This window comes from Accipiter gentilis, chromosome 4, assembly GCF_929443795.1.
Source record: "Accipiter gentilis chromosome 4, bAccGen1.1, whole genome shotgun sequence".
Classification (NCBI taxonomy): domain Eukaryota; kingdom Metazoa; phylum Chordata; class Aves; order Accipitriformes; family Accipitridae; genus Astur; species Astur gentilis.
In genome coordinates, this window is record NC_064883.1 from 44,547,561 (window position 1) to 44,562,592 (window position 15,032).

Sequence of the window (15,032 nt, forward strand, 5' to 3'; positions counted from 1 at the left end):
TTGGGAAGCTAATAGAAGAAGAGATGATTTTCCTCCTCCCTTGGGACGTACCTACTCCTTTGCCACTGGCATTGCCTGGAGAAGATACCCGCAGGGGGACCTGTGCCACTGCAGCTGCGCATCTGAGCCAGGAAAACGCCGGGCAGCAGCAAGGAGTGATGCTTCTCTGAGTATTCACGCTGGTATTTCTTATCGGTGATTGCCTTTGGGCTGAAGCAGCCTCTTGGTGAGGTGGTGGTGGACATCTCTGGGCCAGACTTTTGCTTAGCGATGTGCAACTCTGCTGCCTTCCTTGGGCCAACACTGGCTTGCACACACTGAGATTTGGCCCCTGTTGCTCAAGCAGTGGGATATTTCAAGCTTTTCTGGGTCCTTTCATACAACAGCTATTTTTCCTTTTATGGTTTCTTGCCCTGGGCCAGCGGTGGTGTCTCCCACAGCTTTATAATAGATGTGAACCACACAGGAGCACTGAGCTCCTATTGACTGTATTCCTGGTGGATGGTTGCAAGGTGAGCGACTGAAGATGGGGTCCAGTTTTAAATCACTATCAAGGGACCACACCGTAGCAACGTGACAGCGGATGGATGGGGATTAACCTTCTCTTAGGACCTTTTAGGATGACGTGTCGACAGCTTTCCATTCTGTGTCCAGCAAGAAGAGCTCAAGCAAAGGCATTGGTGACCTATCCCAGGCAGGAGGTGGTATCCTGCCACCGCAATAAATGACTTTTAAAAAAATCAGTATTCTATGCATGGATTAATTTCTTTCTTCTTCATTTTTCTTTTCTGACACAAGCTGTTCTACGTTTGGTAGATTCATCTTCAATTAGCTTGGGAGTCATCCACAGGAATTTCTGCAGAACTGGGTAGAAGGTGTTTTTTTTTTCAGTGCATTTTTCACACATTTGATTGTTTCAAAGGTTTTTGTTGCTTTTTTTTTTTTTTTTTAAGCTATTTTGTGACAGCCAGTCACCTTGGATTTATTTTTTCTTGTGAAAATGTTTCATTACTGTTCTGATGTGATTGTCCTCTAAGGAGATTACGCTGTAACTTTTTAAATCCTTAAAATGAAACCAGGACAAGACTCTGGTTCCTTTAGTCATGCCAAATTGTCTTTCTTTCCAAACATACTTTAGTTTCTCCATGACTGCATTTTGAGCTAGACAAATAAGCCAGATATGATTTTTGACACCATAATTTTCATGCTACTTTGAAGGTATTTATTTTGCAAGGTTTGTATTTGTTATTTTTTATTATTATCACCTGTGTTCATGGTATCATGAGATCATGTAGCCATCCAGCTTCCTTCTAGCCCTAGGTAAGCTTCTAGTCCTCATATCTGTGGAGAATATCTGTGAGGATATGAACACTAAAGTTTCAGCTCCCAGATGGTGGAAAATGAGAAGAAAAGCTGGGGCTCTGCTAGGGCTCTCCATGGGGCTGGTTTTCTCTGTGTGTTCATTGCAGCTTTTGTTTGGTCCTTGTGTTTGGTTGCTGTGGACATTCAGTTACAGCTCTCTCAACATGCAAACACAAGGGATATTTTTTTTAAATAGCATAATAATTTATTTTTAAATAAACCACTGGTCAGATGGTGTGGGCATCAGATTTTTGCTCTAGCAGATTTTGTCCTGCTGCCAGTACAGTCGTGTTTCTATCAAAACATCATTATGGACAACTTTAAAAAAAAATATGCATTTTTTTCTCAGTAGGAATCTTTTTTAGAGCCAAACATGTCTGAGATCTCCATGTACTTAGCAAACTAGAATACTCTTTAAAAAAAAAAAAAAAAAAAAGGTCAGAACATTAAAAATAAGAGGAACAGCATAAATATAAAACCTTTCCCTGAAAAACAGCACTTATCCAACCATAGGTGAGGACATTGTGATCTGTGATTGAAGATGAGGAGCCCAAAAGGCTGGAGATGAGTGCACATGGCTTTCCCTGCCCGTCTCTCCCCCCTTTCCTATCCTGCTACTTGCACGACTCTTCCCTCCCGCAGACCTTAGCTCCTGGCCTCTCTTCAGTCCAAAGTCGCGGTGGAGGCAAAGAACTAAGACTATTTTCTTTTCATCGTGATTTCCAAAGCATTTCTGCTGCCCACGCTCACATACTCTTTTCTTTTAACTGTCTCATCCCAAGAACTCTCCTCGCTCGGGAACTCAGCAAAGTCCCTCTAGTTCCCTCCTGTACCACTTGACTTTGACCCTTCCTTTCCCTCTCCAAGGTGGGCTCTAGTACCATGTTCACAGCTGCCTTAGGTGGGGAAATACTTTATAGACCTTCTTTTGTGGGGAATGTCAGCTTCGTCCCTTGGGACCCACTTTCTGTCTCAACCGTTGGCTGGGGAGGTTCAACAGCAGTTGAGAAGGTGGGGAAAACATAGAGAAAGAAGCAGAACAAGCGTATGATCTTTTTGCCCTCCCTGCTGAGACTGATGGAAGTTGTCGCTCCATGCTTCTCAGCCTACCCCAGCTCCTTGCAGGCTCTAGACCCCTTCTCTAGTTAACTTGTGAGCATCTTCAAGTTCCCATAGGGCTTCAAGATAATTTCTCCCCTTTCCCATTTGACTAACTAAAAAGGTACCAATCACAGATGCAACGTCCTACACCGTATCCAGATGCCATATCTCTGTGCTCATAAGCATGGTGTCACCTCCCCCATCCCTCCTTGCCCTAGACCCCCATGGAAAAAAAAAAAAAAAAAAAAATCACGCCTTGCTACATCTTCGTTAGGCGCAAAACATTGAGGCGCACAGGGAGGAAAGTGGCACCGGAGGCATACTGGATCTCCCGGAGGACTCCTTCCCACTTCTTCTGCTCTTCATCATATCTGGGGACAGACAGACAGACAGTTATGGTGAGGAAAGTGTCTCCTCTCCCTTGTTTCAGCTGCTCTCCATAGTGGTGGGAGCCCTGGTGAACGGTGTGATGTCCCACAGACATTATTTGGCCACAAGACATCTGCGGGAGCTGGATGGGGATGGTCAGCCCTGGTATGCTCTGGTTTGCAGCGCCGGGCTACAGGACGTGGATATCGGCACATAGTCTCACAGGGAAGGGTGTATTTTTCCATTGGGAAACAGGTTGATGGCACCAAGACTGAACATCCATGGTGAAGGCCAGCAGGTGCCTGCTGAGGGTGCTCTAGAGCCACAGATGTGAAGGACAGGAGCAGCTAACGTGATGTTAGCAGCCATCAGAAAGTGCTTTCTGCCCGCTTGTCTGCTCGCACGTAAGACTATCTGATTTCCAGACCGAGCGCTGGCTTTTCCCAGGGAGAGGATGCATTGCACAAATGCTGCTTCACGCCAAAGGGGAGGTCTGGAACTCGCTCCAGGCAAAATGTCAACGCAGCAACAAAGCTAAAGGAGCAGATTTTCCCTGGTAGGTTGCTATATGAGGCTAGGAGGTATCACTGAATCACCTAATGTGCCCTCCAGCACAGCACAGGGCAAACTTCTCACCCAGAGAGCCTGCACTAAGCCTGCAGCCTTCTGCTGGGGTAACAACATCCATCTCACGCTGAAGGCACCAACCAACACAGACAGAAACTATCTGTTCCCTCAGTGGCTCTCCCTAACATCCCTCCCATGCTCCCTTGGACAGCCCCGGGGAAGAGCATCACCTCCAAACGTCGTTCAGCTCTGTTGGCACCAGTTCTCCTGACTCTGTCTCCACCGTGGCGAAGCCTCCGAGCAGGTAGAGCACCCCGGCCAAGCTCACCAGGCTGACTGAGCTGCGCTCCTGGGGGAACTCAGTGAAGGTGTCCCACCTGCCATGTTGAGAGAGGGGACATGTTAAGGCACCCTGCTCACCCCCATGCCGAGCATGGCCTTGAATCAGGAATCAACAACTGAATTAACTAAACTTGTGTAGGTCTACATGGGATGGGATCATACACTGACTGTTGTTAGAGATACCCGTTTCCATCATCATACTTCAACTTCATTTTATATTGAGTAGATGAGCTGTGAAACACACCTGGCATGGACCAGCAGGTCCCAGTTGTGGGACTGCAGCTTCAAGGCCTGCCCAAAGTCTATGGCGTTGGGTGAAGCTGCCAAGATGAAACTACAGCCCTGCAGAGAACCCAAGGGCTGTACCAGTTAGTGAAACTGCTTTGAAGATGAGCCTGAGATGATCCACAGCCCAACTGCAGTGGCATTGGTGATGCCCAGCTGTCCGAGGAATACAGACTGGGAGGAACTGGTATTGGGAGTTGGAAGCAAACTCCAGAATGGTTGGAAGTTGCTTAATGTACACCTGCAGCCGTTCCTTGTGTAACTACACCCTGAAGGTGTGCTCAGGTACGTACTTGTTGGTGGCAATGTCGTAGACTTCCACGGAGTTGGTCAAACCGGAGTCGGTCACGCCAGCCGCCACGTAGATTTTGTCCTTGTGCACAGTGGCTCCGAACAAGGAGCGGGCAGTTTTCATGGGAGCCAGCTCTTTCCACTCAAACTTGGCTGGATTGTAGACACACATCGTCTTCAGGCACTTCCTAGGGAAAGATGAGAGAGAAAAGGAGACTCGATCGCCTGCCAAGGGGCAGCTTTGCACTGCAGGAGTTTGGGGATGTCTGCTGGCAAGAACATGGGGTCTCTAGAAAGGATTTTGCTCCTCCACAACAGCATGAGTGCCTTTGCTTGGGTGTGCACCTGAGAATGTCCATGCCTGGAGACATCATTTGCGTGTACAACGTATCCCCTCTTGCTCTGCTCGCGTTGGGTAGGAGTCCCAAAGGCTCAGCATCGTGCTTACACAGCTGGATATGGGTCCATGGAGCTAACTGCCTCTCAGGACCTCACACACAGCCATCAGACTGCGGTTCAGTGCTCCTGATCGAACCTGATGCTGCGAAATATCATCAGTAACACCCCTGTTCCCCAGGACGGCAATGTAAGGTGTGTGAATGTATGCGCGCTCACACTTTTCCGACCATAATCCTTTCGGAGCAGGACCTATCTTTGCTGGATTACGGCATGTTTGCTCTGCAAACAGTCATACTTCTGCCTTGCAAAGCAATCGCTGCAACGCTCCCCGAGAGAGGCTTTTTCTGCTGAGCCTGTCTCCTGCAGGAGGGCACGAAGGGGGGTCAGGTTTGATGAGGTTTTTCACTCCTATTGCAAACACCCATCTGGATTTGATTACCAGACCACGCTTCTCTGCCATCCCACTAGTTTGGGGGATGAATCCCTTGTTTTTTGACTTACTTGTCGCTTCCTTTGCCACCAATGATGTAGATGTGATCCTTGTGCGATACCACTGCGTGGCCATAGACTGCGTAGGGAAGGGAATCGGCTTCACCCCACTTGAAGGACCTGGATCAGAGAAAGATGGGAAGCAAAAGGATCTGTAGCTTGCTAGGTGAGCCCTAGAGTATGTGGCACTCTCCAGACCTAGAGCTGAGCACAGATCCTGACCCGATCTCAAAAATATGAGGTTTTCAATGAGATAACGCTCATCAATAAAATTTTGTGATCCTAAAAAATGTGGGAAAATAAAATACACAGAATTTTTATGCTAATATTCACTGTTTTCTGCAGTATCCCCTACTCTTGGGCTTTGTGGATACACATCCTGACTTCTCCCAGGATCTCACCTCATTTAAAAGCATTACCAGCCGAACACAAAGATGACAGAGATTTCTGCATGATGGAAAAAAATTAAAACCAATGAGACTTAGGGGTGCAAAATCCTGAGGAAAAAATTATTTATTGGCCATCGCCTTCCACTTTGAGGTGCTTTCGTTGGCCAACACTCAGCAAGGACCCTCAGGGGCAGGTATGTCCACATTTTGCAGTGCAGGGCTGTGTTGAAGCCTCTGAGCTAGCTCTGGGGCAGCCGAGCAGAGGATATGACGCTTTGGAAACCCCAAACTGGTATCCAATAGGGCTGACCGATTTCTCAAGAAGTGTCTGTTCAGGTCCATGTAGCTTAGACTCATCCCTAGTTTTCATATATATAAGATGTAACCCCCAAGACCTGCACTTTATTTTACCTAAGAACTGAGTTGCCTGGGCTCTGAGTGTTTTCTATTTACGCAACCACTCTGGGCAAATATTTGATCCCATAGACCAACAGTTTGCCCTTTCCAGGTTTGTTACAGTTGAAATCTTGACTTAAATAATGCTAGAAACACAAGTGGAGCTGATCACATCTCTACCAGCTTCAAATTGGTATTCAAACCACCCCCCTGAGCACTTAGCGAGGGCAGACACATCCTTTCCCGGAGCGTGCAGGGGCAGATAAATGCCCTGTTCTGTGGGAATGAAACTGATTTCAAATCTCTGCTTATAAAACAGACTTTGAAGCACAGACATCTAAGTACAGACCAAGCAAAGGCTTGTTAATGCCTGCTGTTCTGCCTCTTTGGGGCAGAGAACAGCAATCTTTGGGTGTTTCTGTCTCCTGTGAGCAGAACAGAATGGTGCCTTTTAATAAAGCTCATGACCTTACACGGGTCAGAGCCCATTGTCCAAAAATAATCAGATATTAAGCCTGATATCCATCAGGATGGGCCGTTCAGTGCCACATCGGAATATTTTCAAAACAAACATTCCTGTTCAAAGCCATTCCTGGTGAGGCGTCAGTGAATGTTGCTGCACCTCCGACCAATGGGCAAGAGCAGAAGGAAAAACTCTTGCTCCCCTGTACAGGTCTCACATGAGCATCAACTAAGATCGGTCCCTGATAATATAATATCCCCATTACGGCTTCCATCTCCGGGAGGTTCAATTACAATAAATGAAGCAGCTGCAGAGAGACAGCTCAGAGCCTCAGGGTACAACTTGAGACAGTCCCAGTGGTCCCAGTATCTGGATGCAGAGTTTGAGCCCTGTCTCCAAAACCTTTCAGCCCCTAGAGACCTAAAGTTGTTTTGCAAGGCAGCTGCTTCACCTTCTCCTGTAAACCACCTCCTGCCCCACACTCACATGTAAACACTTACAGCCGGTCGTAGCACAGGACTGAATCCAGGGTCTTCTCTCCCTCTTTCAGTTCTTTCCCTCCAACCACAAAAATAGAGTTTTCTGCCTCTCCCAGGCCAAAGAGGCAGCGAGGGGAGGGCAGGGGGGGCATCCCCAGCCAGTCTGCGTCCAGATGGTCATACTGAAAGGAAACATATGGTCATTAGTGTGTGTTCACCCGGCCCATTTGCTTTGCAAAAATCAGGGTCCAGAGGCTGAGGGCAAAGTCCATTCCCACGTGCAGCTTGGTCACCCCAGTAGGCACTTTCTGCAAAGCCAGTTTCTGCCTATGCCTTACCATCTGTTGCAGGATGGGACATCTTAGTGCAAATCCAAGTCATACATCATATGACATATGCTTTATGACAAGGCATAAGAGCAGAGATGTGACAACGTGAACATGTTCTGCTCTGTGCACCAAGGCTGTGGCTTGGAACACATTGGGTTGTCTTCAAATGAGAGTCCCATGTTGTGCCTCTAATGGATAGTTCCTAGGACTGGAGGAGCTGAAACACTTCAGTCTTAGAAATTTTGCCTAAACCTCTCCAGATGCAGCACACACCACAATATTTCATCCTGATATTTTCCAGCTCTGCCAGGTAACAGTGTGGTGTCGGCCGTGTTGGCTACACAGCTCGCTCCCCCGAGTCCCTTCTTTTCTCACCGATTCTTCTTTCTGGCAAATGATCAGTTACCGTGTTCCTCCTCTGCTTCTTAAGATACCGATGTTGTCCTGTATCACCTCAGTGTGTGTGAGAGTTCGTGAGATGAAAAGTATGTGTGTCCATCTGCACAAAGGCTATTTACACAATACCTATCTACCCAATATGGTACAACACAACTGAGACGGTACTGCAAAGACCAGATCTCTTCTCGCTGACCAAAGTGTGCCAGGCCCATCTGATAGATGGGGAAACTGATGCATACAGCATTACTAGATCAGATGGCCAAATTCTTGCAGGTCCTTGGACAACTGTAGATCAAGGCGTCGCGTCATCTCCCACCAGAAAAAAGATCTGAAAGATTATGAGGCTGGGGGGTCTCTGGGTACCACGGCTTGATGGGAAATGTAATCTGGGGCAAAAAATTTTAATGTAGCTTGGCAGCAGAGGAGGGAGTGACATCTTGCAGCCAGTTTGGTGGGACTCTGCAAGACGAAGCTGTGATGCAGCCTTGCCTGAAGCACTGTTTGCTATGGGCTTGGGCCAAAGAGCTTCAGCTTGCTGGGCTGCCTCCAAAGACTTGGCCTCAGCTGGGTGCCTGTGGTTATTGTCTCTTCATAAGCTGTGATCCGCATATGTGTTATTTATAGCGCAAGCCCAAGCAGCTCAGTCACCAGGATAGTTCCTGCTTCTTGATGGATTCAGCATTGTTTTCAAGTAATAAATCTTAGAATCGACAAATAAAGGATACCCTTTTCCATCTGAAATGTCAATGGAATAATTTTGTTCCTGACAAAATTTGCAAGGCCTCTGGGATTTATCAGCATTTTTATGTTTTTGTTCCTGTCCTTAAGTCTAAACTATCCCTGACCTAACTCTCCTGGCTTCAGCGGGAGGAATGTGAAATCAGGGAGGCCAAAAACAGAGTCAGAAGGTGTAAGATGCTGCTGCACTGACACAGGGATTCAAAGGTCCATCATACAGCTGCCTGTCAACATCTGTGTGAAGTTTCAGCTGAAAAAAAGGCTCAAAAGACTCTCTTACCCATACAGAAACCGTGAGCTATGTGGTGGCACTGATGGCAACAAATTACACCTTTGCAAACTGACAGCACCTTCCAGCCCTAGGACTTGTCTGCACCTCCCGTGCACGAGTGCCACAGTGAGCTCTGAAGGGACCACTGTCCCCTTCTTGTGGGGAAGGAGCTAAAAATGGCCACATGAAGCCCAAGGCATTTGCTATTAAGTCAGTGGCAAATGGGGAGCTGAATATAGGAATCTTGCTCTTTGCAGCTTGGAATCACAAAATAATTTAGCTTGAAGGGACCTCCAAAGGTCCTTTAACCAGCCCCCACGCTCAAGCAGGTGCAGCTTTGGAGTTAGAGCAGGTTGCCAGGGCTTTGTGCAGTCAAATATTAAATGTCTCCAAGGATGGATGTGTTGTGACCTCTCTGGACCCCTGCTCCAGTACTCTGTCACCTCTGTTGGGAAGGTTTTCCTCACAGCTAACTGAAATTTCCTTTACTGCAACTCCTGGCCATTGCTTCTTGGCCCATCTTTGTGCAAACCCAAGAAGAGTCTGGATGCCCTTTCTGTGTCCCCTCCTATTAGGGAGCTGCAGACACCAGTGAGATCTTCCCTTCTCCTTCTCCAGGTTGATCAGACCCAGCTCAGCCTCTCCTTGTACCTCTCATTCTCCAGCCCTGACCATCTTGGTGGCCTCTGCTAGACTCATCCCAGTACCTCAATGTTTCCCTTGTACTGGGGAGCCCCAGACTGGACACAGCACCCAGACGTGGTCTTACGAGTGTACGATCAAAGGGAAAAAAAAAAAAAAAAATCACTGCCCTTGACCTGCTTGCTGCAGTTGTGCTGAAAGAGCTCAGGACACAGTGGACCTTTGCTGCTGCTCAAGGAATTACCTTGCCTGGCCAGCAACAAGACTGGTGGAGCATTGAACTTTAGACATAGGTTTCGGCGCCTTGCGTTAGCTTTCTGCAGGTGCTCTTGGGTTACAGCCCAGGTTGGGGCTCAGATTGCCTGCACAGAGCTCAATTTTATCACAGCTTTGGTTACTGCTGGGTTAGAACAGCCACTTTTCCTGTGGAGTATCCCAAAAGACATCACACTGTGGTTTCCCCTGCACGTGATGGAAATGGCCAAAGGGGAGACTCTGAGCTGGAACTGCACACCTCCAGGGGCAAGAACAGCACTAGAAATGGGGCACGTATTGGGAGGTAGGAACATACCCTGGGTCCTTGGGGTGTTCGCTCTGTGGCTGTAGCTGCTGCTGGTCCTTTGTTGGCACCTGGCAGAGTCACCCTTGGGTTTTGCTGGGGGTTCATAACCAGGGAATATAAAGGATGCAAAGCAGAACCCAGGCCTGATGTCACTAACCTTCTAGTTACCGTGCCCTATGGCAGCCAGGGCTGGGCCAAATGCACTGTTCAGAGTGATCCCCTATTCAGGATTTGGATCAGGAAGGCTTATTCCTATTACCTACTCCATCAAGCCTCCTTCCTCAATTACCAGAACCCCCCCCCTTCAGTGGGATCTGCCTTAAAAATGTAGGGAGAAAAATCTCTAGTAAAGCAACTCAGATATTTTACCTTCATTTAAAACTTTCATTTTAACTTCACATGACAATGAATATTACTGGCATCACATGGAAGCTAAAGACTGGTGATGCTCCAAAGCGGTCAAAGAAACAAAAGAAAGATACAGCTAGTACCTGTAGGAAGTAGGAACTCATGGGATCCTCTTTGTTGTCCTCATTGTAGTATAGTCCTCCAACAATGAAGATCTGATTCTCTTTGGTCACCAGACTGATGTGGTTCTTTGGGATTTGAGTAGACAGGGAGGCAAAATAGCACTCATTGGCAGTGGGATCGTAGGCTACTGCTCCACTGTCGCTCACCATGAAAATAAGGTCCTGGAGGAACATCCCAAAGCGCATTGTGTCATTTAAGATCCCTGGAAGAGCTTCCTCCTCTGTATCTTCCTTCTCATCTACTGCTCCATTGACGACATTGTCTTTCACTTGCTTTTCACTGCTCTTCTTCACTTTCTTCTTCTTCACCACAGTGAATTTGCCTTTCTGGGCATCCTTCACCATCTGCAGTTTCTTGAGCAGCTCTGGGCTGGACTTCACCATGGCGTGCTTCTCCACGTGGTCCTTGATGTAGTCGTTGGGCATGAGGCGGAAGCGGATGCTCTCAAAGATGACAGGCAAGGCCTTCTGCCGGCTCTCATGGTCCTTGGTCCCCACCCACTTCATCACTACTTCGAAGACGGTCTCCTCTTTCTCTATGTTGAGGGAGTCACTGGAGATGATCGCGATAAGCTCATCGGGGGAGAGCTGGTAGAACTCCTCATCCCGAGAGACCAGCGCGAAGCGATCGCAAATGAAATCCCGAGCTGCCACGGCCAGCCGGGCACAGTCCAGCATCAAGCCCAGCCTGAAGATAGCCAAGCAGTTGCTGAGGCAGAGCCGCTTCTGCAAGAAGGACACGCAGACGGTAAAGATGGAGGGGATCTGGAACATGTTGGCCACGGAGAAGATGTCCTGCACATTCTGCTCTGTGATCTCCAGCTCGGAGGTGTAGATATAATGGAGGATCTTGCCCATGACATCTGGATCAACGTCTTCCAAACTGACCTCCCTCTTCTTGCTCTCTTCCATGTCCGAGAGGAACATCGCTCGAAAATACGGGCTGCAAGCTGCCAGCACCAGCCGATGGCAGGGAAACTCCTTCCCTTTGACTTTCAAGACACAGTCCAGAAACTTATTGTGGTCCAACATGTCTTTGAGTCCATCCTGCAGGAGAGTTTGCTGGTAGAGACGCAATTCTTCCACTTGATCAAAAGGCAAACCCATGGTGAAGAGTAACTGCTCCTTTTTTCCCCAGGCCTTCTTTTATATATGTGTATATTTATGAATATATCTCTACCTGAGCCCCGGTAAAGAAATGTACTCAAAGCAGGGCTCCCGGGTCTCCTTTGCTTCCAGACTGCCAGCACACTGGGAATGTGAAACGCTTGCTACTATCGCAGCTGTCTGCGTACTTCAGTTTCCAGCGTAGGGCTTTATATATAGCCACAGCGTTACAAAGCTTAAGGAACCCATACTGGAGCATGTGTAAGCCGATCACCCTTTAATATGACACATGGGACAAGGAGGAAGGGAGGGGGCTGGGGGAACAGCTGTAATTCCAGCCTCGATGCTTCAGGAAGGGTCTGTCAGCCCGTGAGTCACTGCGGGGGGAGCAGGAATTTTTGCTGCCGTCCCATGACGGGAGACGCGTGCGACCCGTCGGCTCAGCCGCTGAGCTTGGGAAACAGCTTCCAGATGAATCAAACATCCCAATCTGCCTTCTGGGTCATGAATGGCGAGGCTGAGACCTTCTCCCTACACCGCTAAACGGACTGCTCTGAAACTGCTAAACCTTTTGCTGTGCTAAAAATAGACCGTGAAGTCAAAGCTGGAAAGATGCAATAAGGGAGCGTCTTATGTGGGCTTTGTGGCATCCCCGACTCCAGGCAGCTCACTCCCAGGGCTGCTTTTCTGCAGAGGTTTGTCCTTTATTTTCCTCTGGAGTCACTTTTCAGGGGTCTGGAAGGGGGAGGGAAATGAAGATAGAGCTATTTATTTACACGCCCGTGTGGGATATGAGACCTATGCTGGAAGTTACTTAGAAGTCTCACTAAAGGAGGAGAGTCGAGGAGCCTGGCAGAGGGATGGCTCTGCTTTTGCCTGCAATACATGCATGGCCCGAATGGCACAGTCTCTGGACACCTCGTCATTAATAAATCCAACTTTTCCACATCGTGGTGACCGAGAGAGGGTCTGAGGCAGAGCAGAAATAAAGAGAGCGCAATGGTGGGCTTCAACGCACAGATTAGGACATCTCAACACAGGTATCTTCCTGTAAATTGAGGGTCTCCTGCTAAGGTCTACTGAGATTCAACACTCCCGTGTTGAAGTCTAGAGTCACAGCAGGACAACCTGCCTGGTTTTGAGCTGATGCTCCAGAAAGGCTGAGGTCTCCAGCAGGTCTTGTGTCCTGCTTGCATGCCCATGGATGTCTAGGAAGCTCCATGGGTCCTCAAATGGCCGGTCCAGGTCCAGGTCCAGCTATTCCCATGGAGCTCACAAAGAAAAAAATTAGTTTTGGCAGACATGGGTGAACAGAGTAGCTATAATTATTTATACCTACAGTAAAACTTATACATGAATCTGTTTTATCTCCATTACTATGGACCCTCTGGGCTGGCTGACACTCAGTGATGGCACAGATTTAATTAACGATTTAATTAAGTCTATGCAAAGATATTAGGCACTCTGCTTGGTGTATTTAAAGCCAGATAACCCCTTACACTGGCATGGATGTATTTATAAAAGTGCTTTGTGCCATGATGGTTATCTACATAAGTGGGAAAAGGGAGGGAGCTATACTGGTATGAAGCCCTTTCGTACTGGTGAGGTTCCAGAAGCATCTGGGAGGTAACAATATAGCAGGGAAATAATCACAAGCTTTTTTTGGAGCTCACATCATAAGCTCTTCTGCTGTGCTGCTCATCTGTGACAGGATCAGACGACGAGCGCTGATCTTTAAAGTGGGTCAAACTTCAGAAATGTTTCTCTGCTCCCAGACATCTGGGGCTGGACAACCCCATCCTCCCCTCTCCCCTCCCTCTGCATTAGCTCTGCACTTTCCCAAGCTTAATCCTGTGTTGTCGTGCTACCAGCTGGGATTTTTTTTCCCCCCTCTGCCTTTAATCTCCCTTGAGCCCTGACTCGTTTTCCTTTTCGCTGTGCTTCTCGGTGTGCGCTGCCATCCGAGGTTTGCTTCCATATTCCCCGTGCCACGAGGTGCCGCTGCTAAAATGCAGCTATAGCCCATCCCTTCCCAGAGGAGCTTCCAACCTATCAGTGGGTCTGTGGGTCCCAGGTTTGTGGTCCACCCAAGGAAAGAGCCCCCTGCCAGTCCCAAACCTCCTCTGGGGTCTCCGTTGGCTTCAGTGGCTTCGCACAGCGGCTGGACCAGCTCCAAGGCTTGGTGAAGCAGCCCTGGTTTTTCAAGAGCACCGTCTCCTCGGTGCACGGTGTCATTTAGGCTCCCTACAAGCATGGGGAGAGACAGGTATCTCTGGGAGCTGGTTCACTGCACCCGAGTTAGACACTTGCCTGAGATGAGAGGATGGTGATGTCCGTCTGTCCCCATTCATTCTACAGGCAGTTTAAATCATGCATTCAGACTAGACACCCTTAACTCTTCCCAGTGCCTCCTAACGCCAGCAGTGCTGGAACACCATCCTCATAACGGCTTGGGACAACAACCACATGTGTGATCCCCTGCCTTACGTTTCCACCATTTTTTGCTCTCAGTTCAATACAGCAGCATTCACCCCAAGCCCTGCCAGCAAAATGGGTGTAGATCGCCTATATTGCCCAGGCTGGACATGCAGTCTGTGCTCTATATATTCACCCTGACCTCAAATGGTCTGTGAACATCCCTGGCTCCTGAGCACAGGTGCATTCAGCTCAGATAAGGGTAGTTCATCCCTAAACAAGTTTCTACCACAGCCTGGTGGGACAGAGGGTTTTTCTGGTGGACCCAAACCCTCTGAGCAGCTCACACAGTGCTAATGGGGATGCTCTCAGAGCCACCGTGCACTTCTCTTGAACGTTCCCGGGGCTGGGAGTGAAAAGCCAGCAGTGCTTTATGCAGCTCAGATCCACAAGCTTCAGATCCACCCACCCAACGAGTATTTGGTGTCCAGATTGTTTTCATTCTTACACTTTAGGTTACACTTTTCCAGTCTGGATCTCAAGCACAGTACTTCTTTATCACTTGTGTATTTAACTTTCCTCATTTCTGGCTTTCATTTGGTCACACTAGTTGGTCGTTACCATTTTATAATCTATTTACGCACAGGGAAGTCAACAGGATTTTGGTCTGAGCCTTGCTGCCCTGGAGAGCCAAGGCCACATCTGATTGCTACAGGAGACTTTTCTCTGATGATAGGAGTGGAATTTGAGGCAGCCATCAATTCTGAGCCCTCTGCAATCATTATCTCCTGTAGAGGCTTTGATCACGGTAGACTCGTCCCATCTATCTTCCATTTGCTGGGTCCAACGTGTCACCACAAAGGTAAGCTGGTCTCCAGGCAAGTACCAGCCAAGCCCAGAGGAATTTAGCATCTAAAAGAAGACGAGATGGCACACGTGGATGCGACAAGGGTGAGCAGTGATCATAGTTACCACTTGGTTATCTCTATGCAGACATGAATGGATGAATCGACTCTCCCCAGAGTGCTGGCTGCTGTATAGGAGACAACACAGCCCTGAACGGAGGTGGGCTGTTCTGAGATAGCCCTCAGCTAACTGGCCACAGGT

At 48.3% G+C, this 15,032-nt stretch overlaps 1 protein-coding gene across 1 annotated transcript; it reads right to left on the reverse strand.

The window, feature by feature from the left end:
- Positions 1–1,566: 1,566 nt before the first annotated feature.
- KLHL40 (kelch like family member 40) lies at positions 1,567–11,671 on the reverse strand. Its single transcript, XM_049798375.1, has 6 exons — positions 10,365–11,671; positions 6,954–7,114; positions 5,218–5,325; positions 4,320–4,505; positions 3,630–3,776; positions 1,567–2,834 (listed from the first exon to the last, which is right to left on the reverse strand). Exons 1-6 carry the CDS (start codon positions 11,508–11,510, stop codon positions 2,723–2,725), a joined length of 1,860 nt encoding a protein of 619 aa, XP_049654332.1. The 5' UTR covers positions 11,511–11,671; the 3' UTR covers positions 1,567–2,722.
- Positions 11,672–15,032: the final 3,361 nt, after the last annotated feature.